At 42.3% G+C, this 11,899-nt stretch overlaps 1 protein-coding gene across 1 annotated transcript in view; it reads right to left on the bottom strand.

The window, feature by feature from the left end:
• The window catches only part of kcnip4a (potassium voltage-gated channel interacting protein 4a), a 258,413-nt gene extending 246,862 nt beyond the window's left edge, over window positions 1-11,551 (bottom strand). Inside the window, exon 1 of the mRNA XM_024434735.2 lies at window positions 10,651-11,551. Coding sequence (XP_024290503.1) covers window positions 10,651-10,723 — 73 coding nt within the window. The 5' untranslated portion in view covers window positions 10,724-11,551. The remainder of the gene's footprint in view (window positions 1-10,650) is intronic.
• Window positions 11,552-11,899: the final 348 nt, after the last annotated feature.

An 11,899-nucleotide genomic window follows, 5' to 3' on the forward strand; every position in this document is an offset into this window, starting at 1 on the left:
GTCAGGCCTTCACGGTCAAATTGCTGCAAAGAAACCACTATTAAAAAGGACCCCAATAATAAGAAGAGACTTGCTTGGGCCAAGAAACACGAACAATGGACATCAAACCGGTTGCAATCTGTCCTTTTATATGATTAGTCAAAATGAGATTTTTGGTTCCAACTGCAGTGTCTGAGACTCAGATTAGGTGAAGGGATGATCTCTGCGTGTGTGGTTCCCACCGTGAAGCACGGAGGTGGTGTGATGGTGCTTTGCTGGTGACACTGTCAGTGATTTATTTAGAATTGAAGGCACACTAAACCAGTATGGCTACCACAGCATTCTGCAGCGATACACCATCCCATCTGGTTTGCACTTAGTGGGACTATCACTTGTTTTTCAACAGGACAATGACCCAACACACCTCCATGCTGTCTAAGGGCCATTTGACTGAGAAGGAGAGTGATGGAGTGCTGCATCAGATGACCTGGCCTCCACAATCACCTGACCTCAAACCAATTGAGATGGTTTGGGATGAGTTGGACCGCAGAGTGAAGGAAAAGCAGCCAACAAGTGCTCAGCTTATGTGGGAACTCCTTCAAGACTGTTGGAAAAGCATTCCAGGTGAAGTTGGTTGAGAGAATTTCAAGAGTGTGCATAGCTGTCATCAAGGCAAAGGGTGGCTACTTTGAAGACCATCAAATATAAAACCTATTTGGATTAATTAACACTTTTTTGGTTACTACACGATTCCATGTGTGTTATTTCATAGTCTTGAAGTAGGGGTGTGCCGACATGGCCATATTCGTAATCGTATCAGAACATTGACAGTTGATAGTCAGATCAGATGAGACTCGTGATAGGCATATTAAAACATCTTAGTTTTTTCCTAAGTAGATGTTGGCAAAAATAGGTTACCAATCTCTCTGTACGTTTAGACCAAACAAGCTGCAGATTAGGAGCCGGGAGGGAGGGAGTGTGTGTGGGAGTGTGTGTGTGTGTGTGTGTGTGTGTGTGTGGGAGTGTGTGACGTGTCTGTGTCCTCAACTTGCAGAGGACAGACAAGTTGGCTATCAATCAGAATGTGGGTCGACGTGTCATCTTTTTTCCCTACCCTCGCCCCGCTTAGATATAATGCACTTTGATAGATTTATAGCAAACATCCTTGCCATTTATCATAGTAGCAGGCTAAAGAGAGGCAGCATCGGTCTGAATGATCAGACTTAAAAACAGAAGAGAAAGTGATGGGGTGAAATGATGAAGTGAGTGGACAGAGATATACAGCTTCACTCTATCCAAACAGAGCAGCAGAATCAACGTACAGCCCACCCTTCTCTTTAGGCAGGCAAACAATACAGTTGAGTTATGTAGACCACATAGGACCTCACTTGACTGACATATTTCTCATCATCCAGAAAATTTCCCATATCGGTTACGATACCAGTTTTGTCTGACTACTCTGCACACCTCTAATGGGTAGTGTGAGATTTGCTTTTCTCTTATTGAATGAGATTGTGAACAAAACAATTTGAAAGATCTATCATATGTTCCAAATGGCAACAAGGTTCCAAAAAACAACTACCCTATAAAATCAATACATAGAACTGTATATGACGTCATCAGAGAACGACAATAGAGTACCACAGTATGAGTCATAATAACCCATAAAACCTAGCAGTCAAACAAGGAAAATAGTTCCAATCGTTTTTCCACCATTTCTCCCCATAGGGGATTTTAGAAACAGTTCAAATAAGGTCTGTTTTGTGTAGGCTTACCCTGGTGTGACTTTTGATAACCGTGTAAATCTCTCCAGGACACTATTTCTACCCCCCAAAAATGAAATGTTAATTAGCTGCTAATGTGACTATCATAAAGAACTACAAATGTCATGATCTGGATGAGACTGTGGAATCAAGGCAAAAGGTGAGAATCTCTGGATGAACTATGAATACATTTCAACTTTCATTTAAATTGACAATTCTGTTCACGGTCTTGTGCAAGTTTTAAATTGACAATACTTATTTCGCAAAGCTGTCAACTAAAGATGTGCAGGAGCATGCAGCGATTTGTAGTCTTGCATGGTGTCTACCATGATGCTAATTAGCATGTTCGAATCAGAGTAAATAGAGCCGAATACATTGATTAAAGTGACCTTGTCTGAGAGATTTGTTTTATCAAAATATCACGCCAGGGTAAGCCTACACGAAACACAGCCCTTATTTGAAGTGTTTCTAAAATTCCCTATGGTGGAATGACTATTGGAGCCATCTGTTTGACCGCTAGGTTTTATGGGTATTATGAATCATACTGTGGTACTCTATAATGTGTGGATCTTGGATCTCAGCCAGCAAGACTCATGGGCTGAATGGTTTCAAACTGGTGTCTAAAACCAAGCTCCTTTACTCAACATCAGATTTATTTTCCACAATCCAATTCGCACCATTTCCAATAGTGTTGTGAGATAAAAAAGAAAGAGATGGGTATTGTGACAACTCTGCAGGGCTCCATTAGCCTATTATCTTTATCCATCAACCTCTTCATCTGTCCAATCAGAACGCAAAGAAGCCAATTGGACAGGACATTCCATTGTACATGTGATGATTTCACTTAATTGCATGCTCTTACATCATATATATGAAACATGAACCATGACCTCCATTCCACACCAATAAACATACGGATGGGCAGTTGGTAACATTCCATAAATGTCTTTCTTTCAAAGCGTTCAGACAGGACATAAATGAAGAGCGCGGGGGAAGATGAGCATGAAACAGAACATTTATCATTGACATGGGGGACTGATGGCTGTAGATGTAGCGTTCCAGATCAGTACTTCAGGATATGGGCAGGCAGCATGAAATTTCAGATGACCTCTATGACAATAGTGCAACTCTGTACATTATAAGGCTTGCCTACATTCTCTGACACGTTGCCCTAGTTCAAACACCGCTCAAAAAACAACATCTCACTCTCTTTGGAAGAGCGGGGATAGAGTGCCGTCTGAAACATTGCAGTGCGCCTCCTCGGACTTGACTTTTGATGATAGGGGCAGAGGGTGCCGAACTCTTTCGGCGTGGTGCGGGTGAATCACGGCTCCGTTTCATGCAGCGCGCCAGAGCAGTTCTTCCACTGTCGGGAGAAATGGTAATCCACATTAATTACATTTTAATTGCTTCACTACCATAGCCACAACGGAAGCACAATCATGGCCTCGGATTTGCAGGTGGTCATTTGAACAGACCCAGGGTCTGTTTGTGGTGGCAGAAACACTTTGGCTCAAGGTTAGTGTAGTTTTGGTACCCTTGGAAAGCAGGAAATAACAGTAAATCATGACTTTTCAACAGGGGCACTACAACGTACAAATTGTTTTGCAATCTGAGAAAATATGTCTACATGGCACAGTAGGCTTAATATTGCCAACAGATCTCATGGATGAGACTTTGATTCCTTAGTAAAAAGGGAGTTATGGAATCTGAAGTCCTGTTCCATTAACCGAGACAAATTAAACCAATCACATGAATTGTTTAAAACTTTAAATTATGCAATGCACAGGTGTGTGAATCGTGAAAACCAATGAGCTGTTGAGAGGGGTTGTATGAAAACAAGCAAAGCGCTCAACCATGCCAGCCCGCTTAGAATTTCTATTCAGTTGGACTCGCTTATGGCGTCTGAACTGTGCGTAAGTAGCCTACAGCACACTACAGTGAAGGAGCTGACTGGCACTGTCACTCGGTGGCACAACCTGCTTGGCATACCCCATCCAAGGAAGTCAAATGGAGTGGAATGTGTGGCATAAACCAGCCTAGGGATTGACTATCTAAACAGTCCAGTCTCCTTTTGGCCTCCAGCAATCATAAACAAACACCTTCTGTTCACTCCTCCCTGCGTAGTTTATTTCTGCCACCACCGCACACAGACTCCACCACATCCACTCCCTCTCCCCATCTGCCTCGATCCATCTCTCCCTCCATCCCCTTCTCACATTATGGCCCGAGTCTGACGGCCATCCTAGCAGATGCTTCCCACCCCGGCACCCCTATGGAAAAAAAATAAAAGCTGGCTCCAAAGCAAACAGATGGAGGTGGAAAGCGCCTGAGAGACAAACGGGGAAGTTCTCCTCCGCAATGAATCATCCTTTTCAGAGGGATGCTTTTTTAGATGAAATCAACTTTGTAACTAGTTAGTCTTAAGACTGCTGGCATGGTCTCACCTTTTAAAAAACACTTTCAGAGACCAATTTGTTTATAATGCATCCGTCCTACCGGAGTTCTCTAATGGTTTGAAAATCAATGGGTGAATTTGAAAGCCATGGGGTGGAACCATGCCTTTACTTTCCCAATTCAATACAGAACAGTGGTCTGCTCTTTCTACAATTCATATAATAGTCAGCATTACTGATTAAAACACTGTCTGTAGATACACAGACAGATCACTTAGCAAGCCGTAAACCTGGGTGCCAATACTGGAATGGCTTTCTGCTTTTTCAGAGATCTGCATTCTGATGATCAAGTAATCTGACAAAAATATTTTTTTAAAGGCACATTGCCATTGTTTTAAAGACACAGCCACCTACTGTGTCTTCATAATATTTGCTAGTGTTTTACATTACTTTGTACATATAATACACACATCCTTTGCAGTCTGTAGTCACCAGAAACGTCTGATCATTGATCCGGTGTTAAGAAACAATGTCCTCTGAAACACAAAGATGTACGTCTCTATTGTCGGAGATTGAGGGCAGCCTGTTCAATCTGTCGAAACTCTGCTGGGAGCTCAGGAACATTGGCTGACAAACACAGATGTTTCAAAGATGGCCTTACACACTCTCACGTGGTCAGCTCTCCTCAATCTAGCTGAACTCAATGCTCCCATCTACTACGAGATGATTAAAGCCAATAGCAGGAATGAAGAGCAGGAACACTGCGACTGTTTGTTATAAGACTAGGTTTAATAGCCGAGTGCTAAAAAAACTACGCTGCATGGTTCTCACAATAAAGGTCCCACAACCCTATTACAGGGGCTGAGTCACTGGCTTACTGGTGTTCTTCCATGCCGTCCCTAGGAGGGGTGCGTCACTTGAGTGGGTTGAGTCACTGACGTGATCTTCCTGTCCGGGTTGATCTTCCTGCCCCCCCCCCTTGGGTTGTGCTGTGGCGGAGATCTTTGTGGGCTATACTCGGCCTTGTCTCAGGATGGTAAGTTGGTGGTTGAAGATATCCCTCTAGTGGTGTGGGAGCTGTGCTTTGGCAAAGTGTGTGGGGTTATATCCTGCCTGTTTGGCCCTGTCCGGGGGTATCGTTGGTCAGGGCCACAGTGTCTCCCGACCCCTCCTGTCTCAGCCTCCAGTATTTATGCTGCAGTAGTTTGTGTGTCGGGGGGCTAGGATCAGCCTATCTGGAGAATTTATCCTGTCTTATCCAGTGTGAATTTAAGTATGCTCTCTAATTCTCTCTCTTTCTCTCTCGGAGGACCTGAGCCCTAGAACCATGCCTCAGGACTACCTGGCCTGATGACTCCTTGCTGTCCCCAGTCCACCTGGCCGTGCTGCTGCTCTAGTTTCAACTGTTCTGCCTGACCTGAACCCTGACCTGTTCACCGGGACGTGCTACCTGTCCCAGACCTGCTGTTTTCAACTCTCTAGAGACAGCAGGCGCAGTAGCGATACTCTGAATGATCTGCTATGAAAAGCCTGACATTTACTCCTGAGGTGCTGACCTGTTGCACCCTCGACAACCACTGTGATTATTATTATTTGACCCTGCTGGTCATCTATGAACATCTTGGCCATGTTCGGTTATAATCTCCACCCGGCACAGCCAGAAGAGGACCGGCCAACCCTCATAGCCTGGTTCCTCTCGAGGTTTCTTCCTGGGTTCTGGACTTTCTTGTCCTAGCCACCGTGCTTCTACACCTGCATTGCTTGCTGTTTGGGGTTTTAGGCTGGGTTTCTGTACAGCACTTTGTGACATCAACTGATGTAAGAAGGGCTTTATGAATACATTTGATTGAATGGTATTGTATGCTTCTCCAATAGTGTTCATTGCACATTACAATAGAGACATTACACATAAGTTTGGTCCAAATGTCAGAGGAAAGAAATGGAAGCTATAGAATGTTATCATAGAGATAAAATAATTAACTATAATTTAGTAATGTTTTAGTTATGTTTTGTCAAATCAAAATAAGATCTGGGGGAAATATTGCATGGTGAGGTCAGGTGCAGGCTGCATGCAAAGAGTTAGAGTTCCATACAAATCCGAAAAGCTTTCTTGATCTATTTACAGTCGTTGTAAAGAAGGTAAATTGATTGTTACAGGCTGGTTCAAGGGTGGACAAAGCATATAACTTAGTGGGAAAGGTAAAGGAAAGGGGGATGCCTAGTCAAGTTGTACGACTGAATGCATTCCAACTGAAACGTCTGCATTTAACCCAACCCCTCTGAATCAGAGAGGCGCGGGGGGCTGCCAAATGGCTAAATTAGCAAAAACACAGCCGGTGTGAATCTGAATAATACCAATGGCACCTAGAACTAATTATTGATTAATGCAGAAGTGTTTATATTATTTATATACAATCTACCTGCAGTGAAGATACTCAACATTTACAAGTGTGTTTATCTTAAAGAAAATTTGTAAAGTGATGCATATGTATATTTGTTTTGAGACCAACCAAATAAAAGGTGAAAAAAGATAATAATAAAAACTGCTAGCAGAGAGAATATTATGTCGAGAATGCACCCGACTCCAAAAGCAAAACTATAGATGTTTGCATTTGGACAACGCAAACCACGACCCGGCTAAGTTCATTGTTAGAACCTTCGTAGGAGCATTGTTACATCTCTGAGCAGTTTCCCAAAACCATCGTTATTAACGTTCATAATCGAATGCCTGCCTCAGACTACTAGTAGAACAGCTTAGTGCGTCATTCGATGTTTTGCCCTCCCGCATCACTTTATACACAGAAGATCTCAGCTAAACATAGAATCACATGGTTTATCGGTCTCTTTATCGGGCTCACAGCCAATAACTTCAGAACAAAGTTGACTACAAATAAAGTTTCCAATGACTTTGCAATTAATACAAACAAGCAACACAAAAAGGTGCTTCAAATGAAAACCAAAATGACTGCATAAAAATATAAATATATTAGGCCAATAACAAACATATATGTTCAATACATTTAGTTCAATTTTACTACAGTCTAATTTGTTTCAAAATATTTTGTGTAGCCTAACGTGTGGGCATTTTTATTGGGTAGGTATTAGAATAAGCCACCTGCTGTAGCCATAGGTGGTTATGTCTAGGAGCTGATCCGTCAGTATGCTGAAATAATTCATGTTAAGCTAAGATTTGAATTGCGAAAGCTGATCCAAGAGCTACACTGCCTTTCTGACCTATCAGTAGCGACATGCTCCAACGGCGCATTCAGCTAACTTTCTGTGTGGCGTTTTAGGAAACGCATTTTAAATCTTCAGCTGTTGTAGGAAAACACTCCTAAGCCTAAGGTCGATCACTATCGAGAAAGCTATCGGGAAAACGGGCCCAGGTCCCGTTAGTGCATACTGGTGCCAACCAAGGTGCTGAAATGGATTTCTGCGTTTAAAAAAAAAAGACATTACTACATATCTGATAAACCGAACCAAACGATTCCATTTCCTTCTGCCTATTGGGACTAGGCATGTGACTGGCCATCTGACAAACGGTTGAGGAAAACCCTACCGTGGTTTATTGTTGTATTAATATAGCTGCCAAATTACAGAATTGCAAGAGAAATAGCAGCCGATCCTACAGAATGCATCTTCCTCCACTGTAAAAGCTCTGTGGTATTCTACTAGGAGGATGAATGAGGCAGTGATGCCAGTCATCGTTGCCCCCACGGTACCCCAAACTGGGTGGCTGGTTGTCGCTTTTTCACAAGGGACAACTACATTCCAAGAAAAGTTTAGGGGGGGAATTAGTATCAAGTCCTGGTACACTCAAACATTATGCACTGCCACTTGAGTGACATGAAAAGCTTGATTTGCGGTTGCCAACACTGATCAACAACTGAAAAGGGTGACTGGCCGCCCATCAGTTTGTTGATGCAATGTAGTGAAATGGCCAAGCCTAGGCAGATATATACACACAATAACATGCAGAGTACCCCTGCCTATTTACACAGCTTGGAGGCAGGATCCTTACATTGCATCATGGGTGGCCAAGTCACCTAGAGAGCTACCAGCCCTGCTCAAAACCACCTAATTCAGCTCATTAATGTCGTGGTAAATAGCAGGTTGGATCAGGGCTGGAGAAAAGGCCTGAATGTACCGAGTAGCACCACAGGAGGAGATTTGGCCACCCCTGTATTACAGAATATGTTTTTAACACTTAGGGTTGATACACTGTCTTTCTAGAAGAGACGGCACAAAATGGTATTATGTACAAACACTGCAAAGTGTGACTTGTCATTGTACAACATATTTAGCCAACATGTTTAAATTAGGCAACCACTTAGATTATACAGCTACGGAATATAAAACTGACCACTCATGGCCCGAATATAAAGAGAAGACAAATATATATATATAAAGCATCATGCAAGGTTAAAAAAAAACTTAAAAGAAATTACAAAGCAGCTAAATGCATTGAATATGCAAATTAAAGTACTTAAACTAATCTTGCCAGAAGCTGAGAGCATTTATTGCAATACCACAAGAATATCAAATGATTGCATGGTTAATCTTCCTTGTCAGTAGAGTTGGTTTAATGGACGTACAGAATTACCCAGTCAGAATAAATCAGTTTCATATCTCACATCCGAGTACACATAGGGAAAATGTGAAAAGCACTTAAATTACATACACTTTCTACCTCTGCAGAGGTCAGCACACTTCCATCTACTCAATAAGGATTCCTTGAAATCATTTGATTCAAACTCCTATGCAGGCATAATAAGGACCCAATCAAGAGATTTACAAACAGCACAAAAAAACATTGACCTGTGTGAGGGGATAACTATCTGTTAACTGCTGTTCAACTGGTTTGTGAGAAGAGATGAGCTGCCTGAGGGAAACCCATCAACTATAACAGAGTGATAATCTGCCCGGAAGGCAGCCAAGTGCTCGGATTAGAGAAGCAGCCAGGATTAGAATGCAGGTGTTCTGCAACCTGTGGTCAATTCTACTGTAGAACAAACTGGATTGTCCATGACCGCCAATGATCGAGCTCCCTTCTCGTCACAATGGACAAATGATGTAGTTGCAGGGACTGCGGATCTAAAAGTGAATTTTTGTTTTTAAGAGCACTTGGTACTACAGAGGTTAAATGTACTTACTACAGTCAATTGTGTACCATTGTATTAAATTATTTGCTTTCAAGTTGCATAGAAATGAAGTTGAGCAGATAAGAGCAACAATGTTCATGGAGGGAATGTCAGTTATATGGTTGAAGTTTTTACATTACAGAAATGGTGATTACAACATTAGCTAGGCCTAGTTAAACAGTCTACACAGTTTGGTCCTGACTGCAGTATTGCGAATCATGGGGATGTATTAGCCATTATAACATGGGTTGGTAAACAGTTTACAATAGTGGTAAGGCACCTCAGAGGTTTGTGACACTGTCTATGGACAATAAAACACGGCTAAGGGCTGTGTCCAGGCACTCTGCTTCACATCATCACCGACAGCGTCATTGCATTTTGGTACACCAGAATTACATTCATTTCCAATGAAACGCTGCGTTTGCCTTGCAGTATTGCGTTGCGGGTGCAGTGCGTTCTTTGTGGTACATACGTTGGATGTATCGAACGTATGCGTCAAACTGTATGGGTAGAGGGCTTGACAGAAATGGTAGCAGAATGTGAATGTTGAACTTTTGTTGCACACATATCAAGATTATTATGCATACCATTTTGCGCAAATACACTGTTCGAAGCATTTGCCTTGGCCACACCGATAGTGTTTTTGCGCAAAATAGTATGCAGCATCATCTGGATGTGTGTGCAACAAAAGTTCAACATTCACCTTCTGCTACCATTTCTGTCAAGCCATGTACGTATAGTTTGACGCCTACGTTCGATAAATCCAACGTATGCAGCACACAGAACGCACACCAACTGCATCTGCAAAGCAATACAGCACAGGAAACGCAGCATTCCATTGAAAATAAATGTACTTCTGGTGTACCAAAATGCAATGACACTGTGATCGAGGCGTTATCCGTGGTATATTGTTCGTGGTATACTGGCCGTATAGCACACCACCTCGGGCAATATTGTTTTATTATATTGGTGTCAGCTACATATGTATTTAATAATCTGACAAACTTTTTGTCCAATATGCCTACACAAATGCTGGGACAGTAATGCTAAACAATTGGGCTACAATACAAAACGATGCGACGCAAAGGATGCTGCCTCATTCAGGTGTTGCTAATCATAAACAGCTGTTCAAATTGACAAGAGTGTGCCAAGTAGTATAATGTACACCAAATAAGGTAGGGATGAATTTCATTCCTATAATAACGGAGAAGACAAAAGTACACACATGACTCCTTAAAAAAAGTAGCATTTAGCAAAAGTTTCCATGCAAACTATTCCGAGGGAAAAATAACATGCTTGTTGCTCCAACTGCACCCGACATTTTGATTCATAACAAAACATAGGGGCATAAACATGCAAATACTGTCCTACCAGTTGAAGACCCAGCAGCATCCACTCGGGCAGAAATGCTTTCCACTCTATTCGTCTTTGAATCCATGGTCATATAAGTTGCAGTTTAGTTTGAGTTCCGACGGTGAGTGTTTGGAGCGCTGGATAGTTTGTTGTATAGATGCTCACTTGCAACTTGTACCGGAGTTATTGCAGAAATCTCGCGCGCATGACATTCTCCATGGGCGCGCGCAAACAATGTGCTATAATTGCAGACCGCAATTCCGGGCGTTTCGCTCATCGATATCTGCCTTTGGGCGGATCCGATTATGCTGAATCGCGGGGCACCAAAAGCGTTGAGGTCATGTTGACGCTGCTTGGTCATGTTGTCAACAAGGCAGCATTGTACATCGTCCAGAAACATGCATCTCTTTCCCATAAAATATGTTTTAATTTTTCAAACTAATATTCATTGGGAAGGCAGATTTTAAAAAACGCTTTATCTAAATCAATCACTTTTGCATGTGAAAACAGAATCTTAATCATTACTCCTCGTGCTTAATTATGTCACTTTTCTTTTGCGCCAATTTCGCACAGGGCTTTGAACGAGCATCTGGCTCATGCCTGTGATGCAGCTAGGTTCCAAAATGAATGCAATCAACTTTCACCCTGTGTAAAACACGCCTAACGGGGCACCTGGGCCAAGTTAAATTGGTTATTTCTGGTGTTATGAGACTGATGGTTTCTTGACAGATGATTCGTTAACAAAGCAGCGTTAACTAATGTGGCTGGTTAGGAGAGGTTAAGGTTAGCAAAATAGTTAGGGTTAGCTACAACGCTACAGTTGTCCCCAACGGACCAGAAACTGGCACAGACCAATGGTGAACGTCAATGTATGTAACTTGATATCAAGAAACACCTAAATCAGAAAACACTGCTAATTCCGTCTGCAATTACACCCTTTTTATTCCAAAATGTGAATAAAATCAGGTAAATGTCTCACTATGCACCCATTTAAATTCTGTAGTCTGCACCGTACAGGGATATGAAAAGCTGACTCAAGGACATATACAAGTTCTTCCTATTGACACAATATATTGACTATATATAATTCTGGGCCCATGCAGGAGTATGGTACTGTGGGTAGCTAATATTCCAGCTGTGCATGCACGTGCGCACACACACACACACACACACACACACACACACACACACACGTCTTGGTTTTACCATGCAGACCCTAATACTTTAAATTCTGAGATCAAAAGACCACCCAGATTGCGTGTCAGCA

The sequence above is a fragment of the Oncorhynchus tshawytscha genome, linkage group LG10 (assembly GCF_018296145.1).
Source record: "Oncorhynchus tshawytscha isolate Ot180627B linkage group LG10, Otsh_v2.0, whole genome shotgun sequence".
In the NCBI taxonomy this organism is placed as follows: Eukaryota; Metazoa; Chordata; class Actinopteri; order Salmoniformes; family Salmonidae; genus Oncorhynchus; species Oncorhynchus tshawytscha.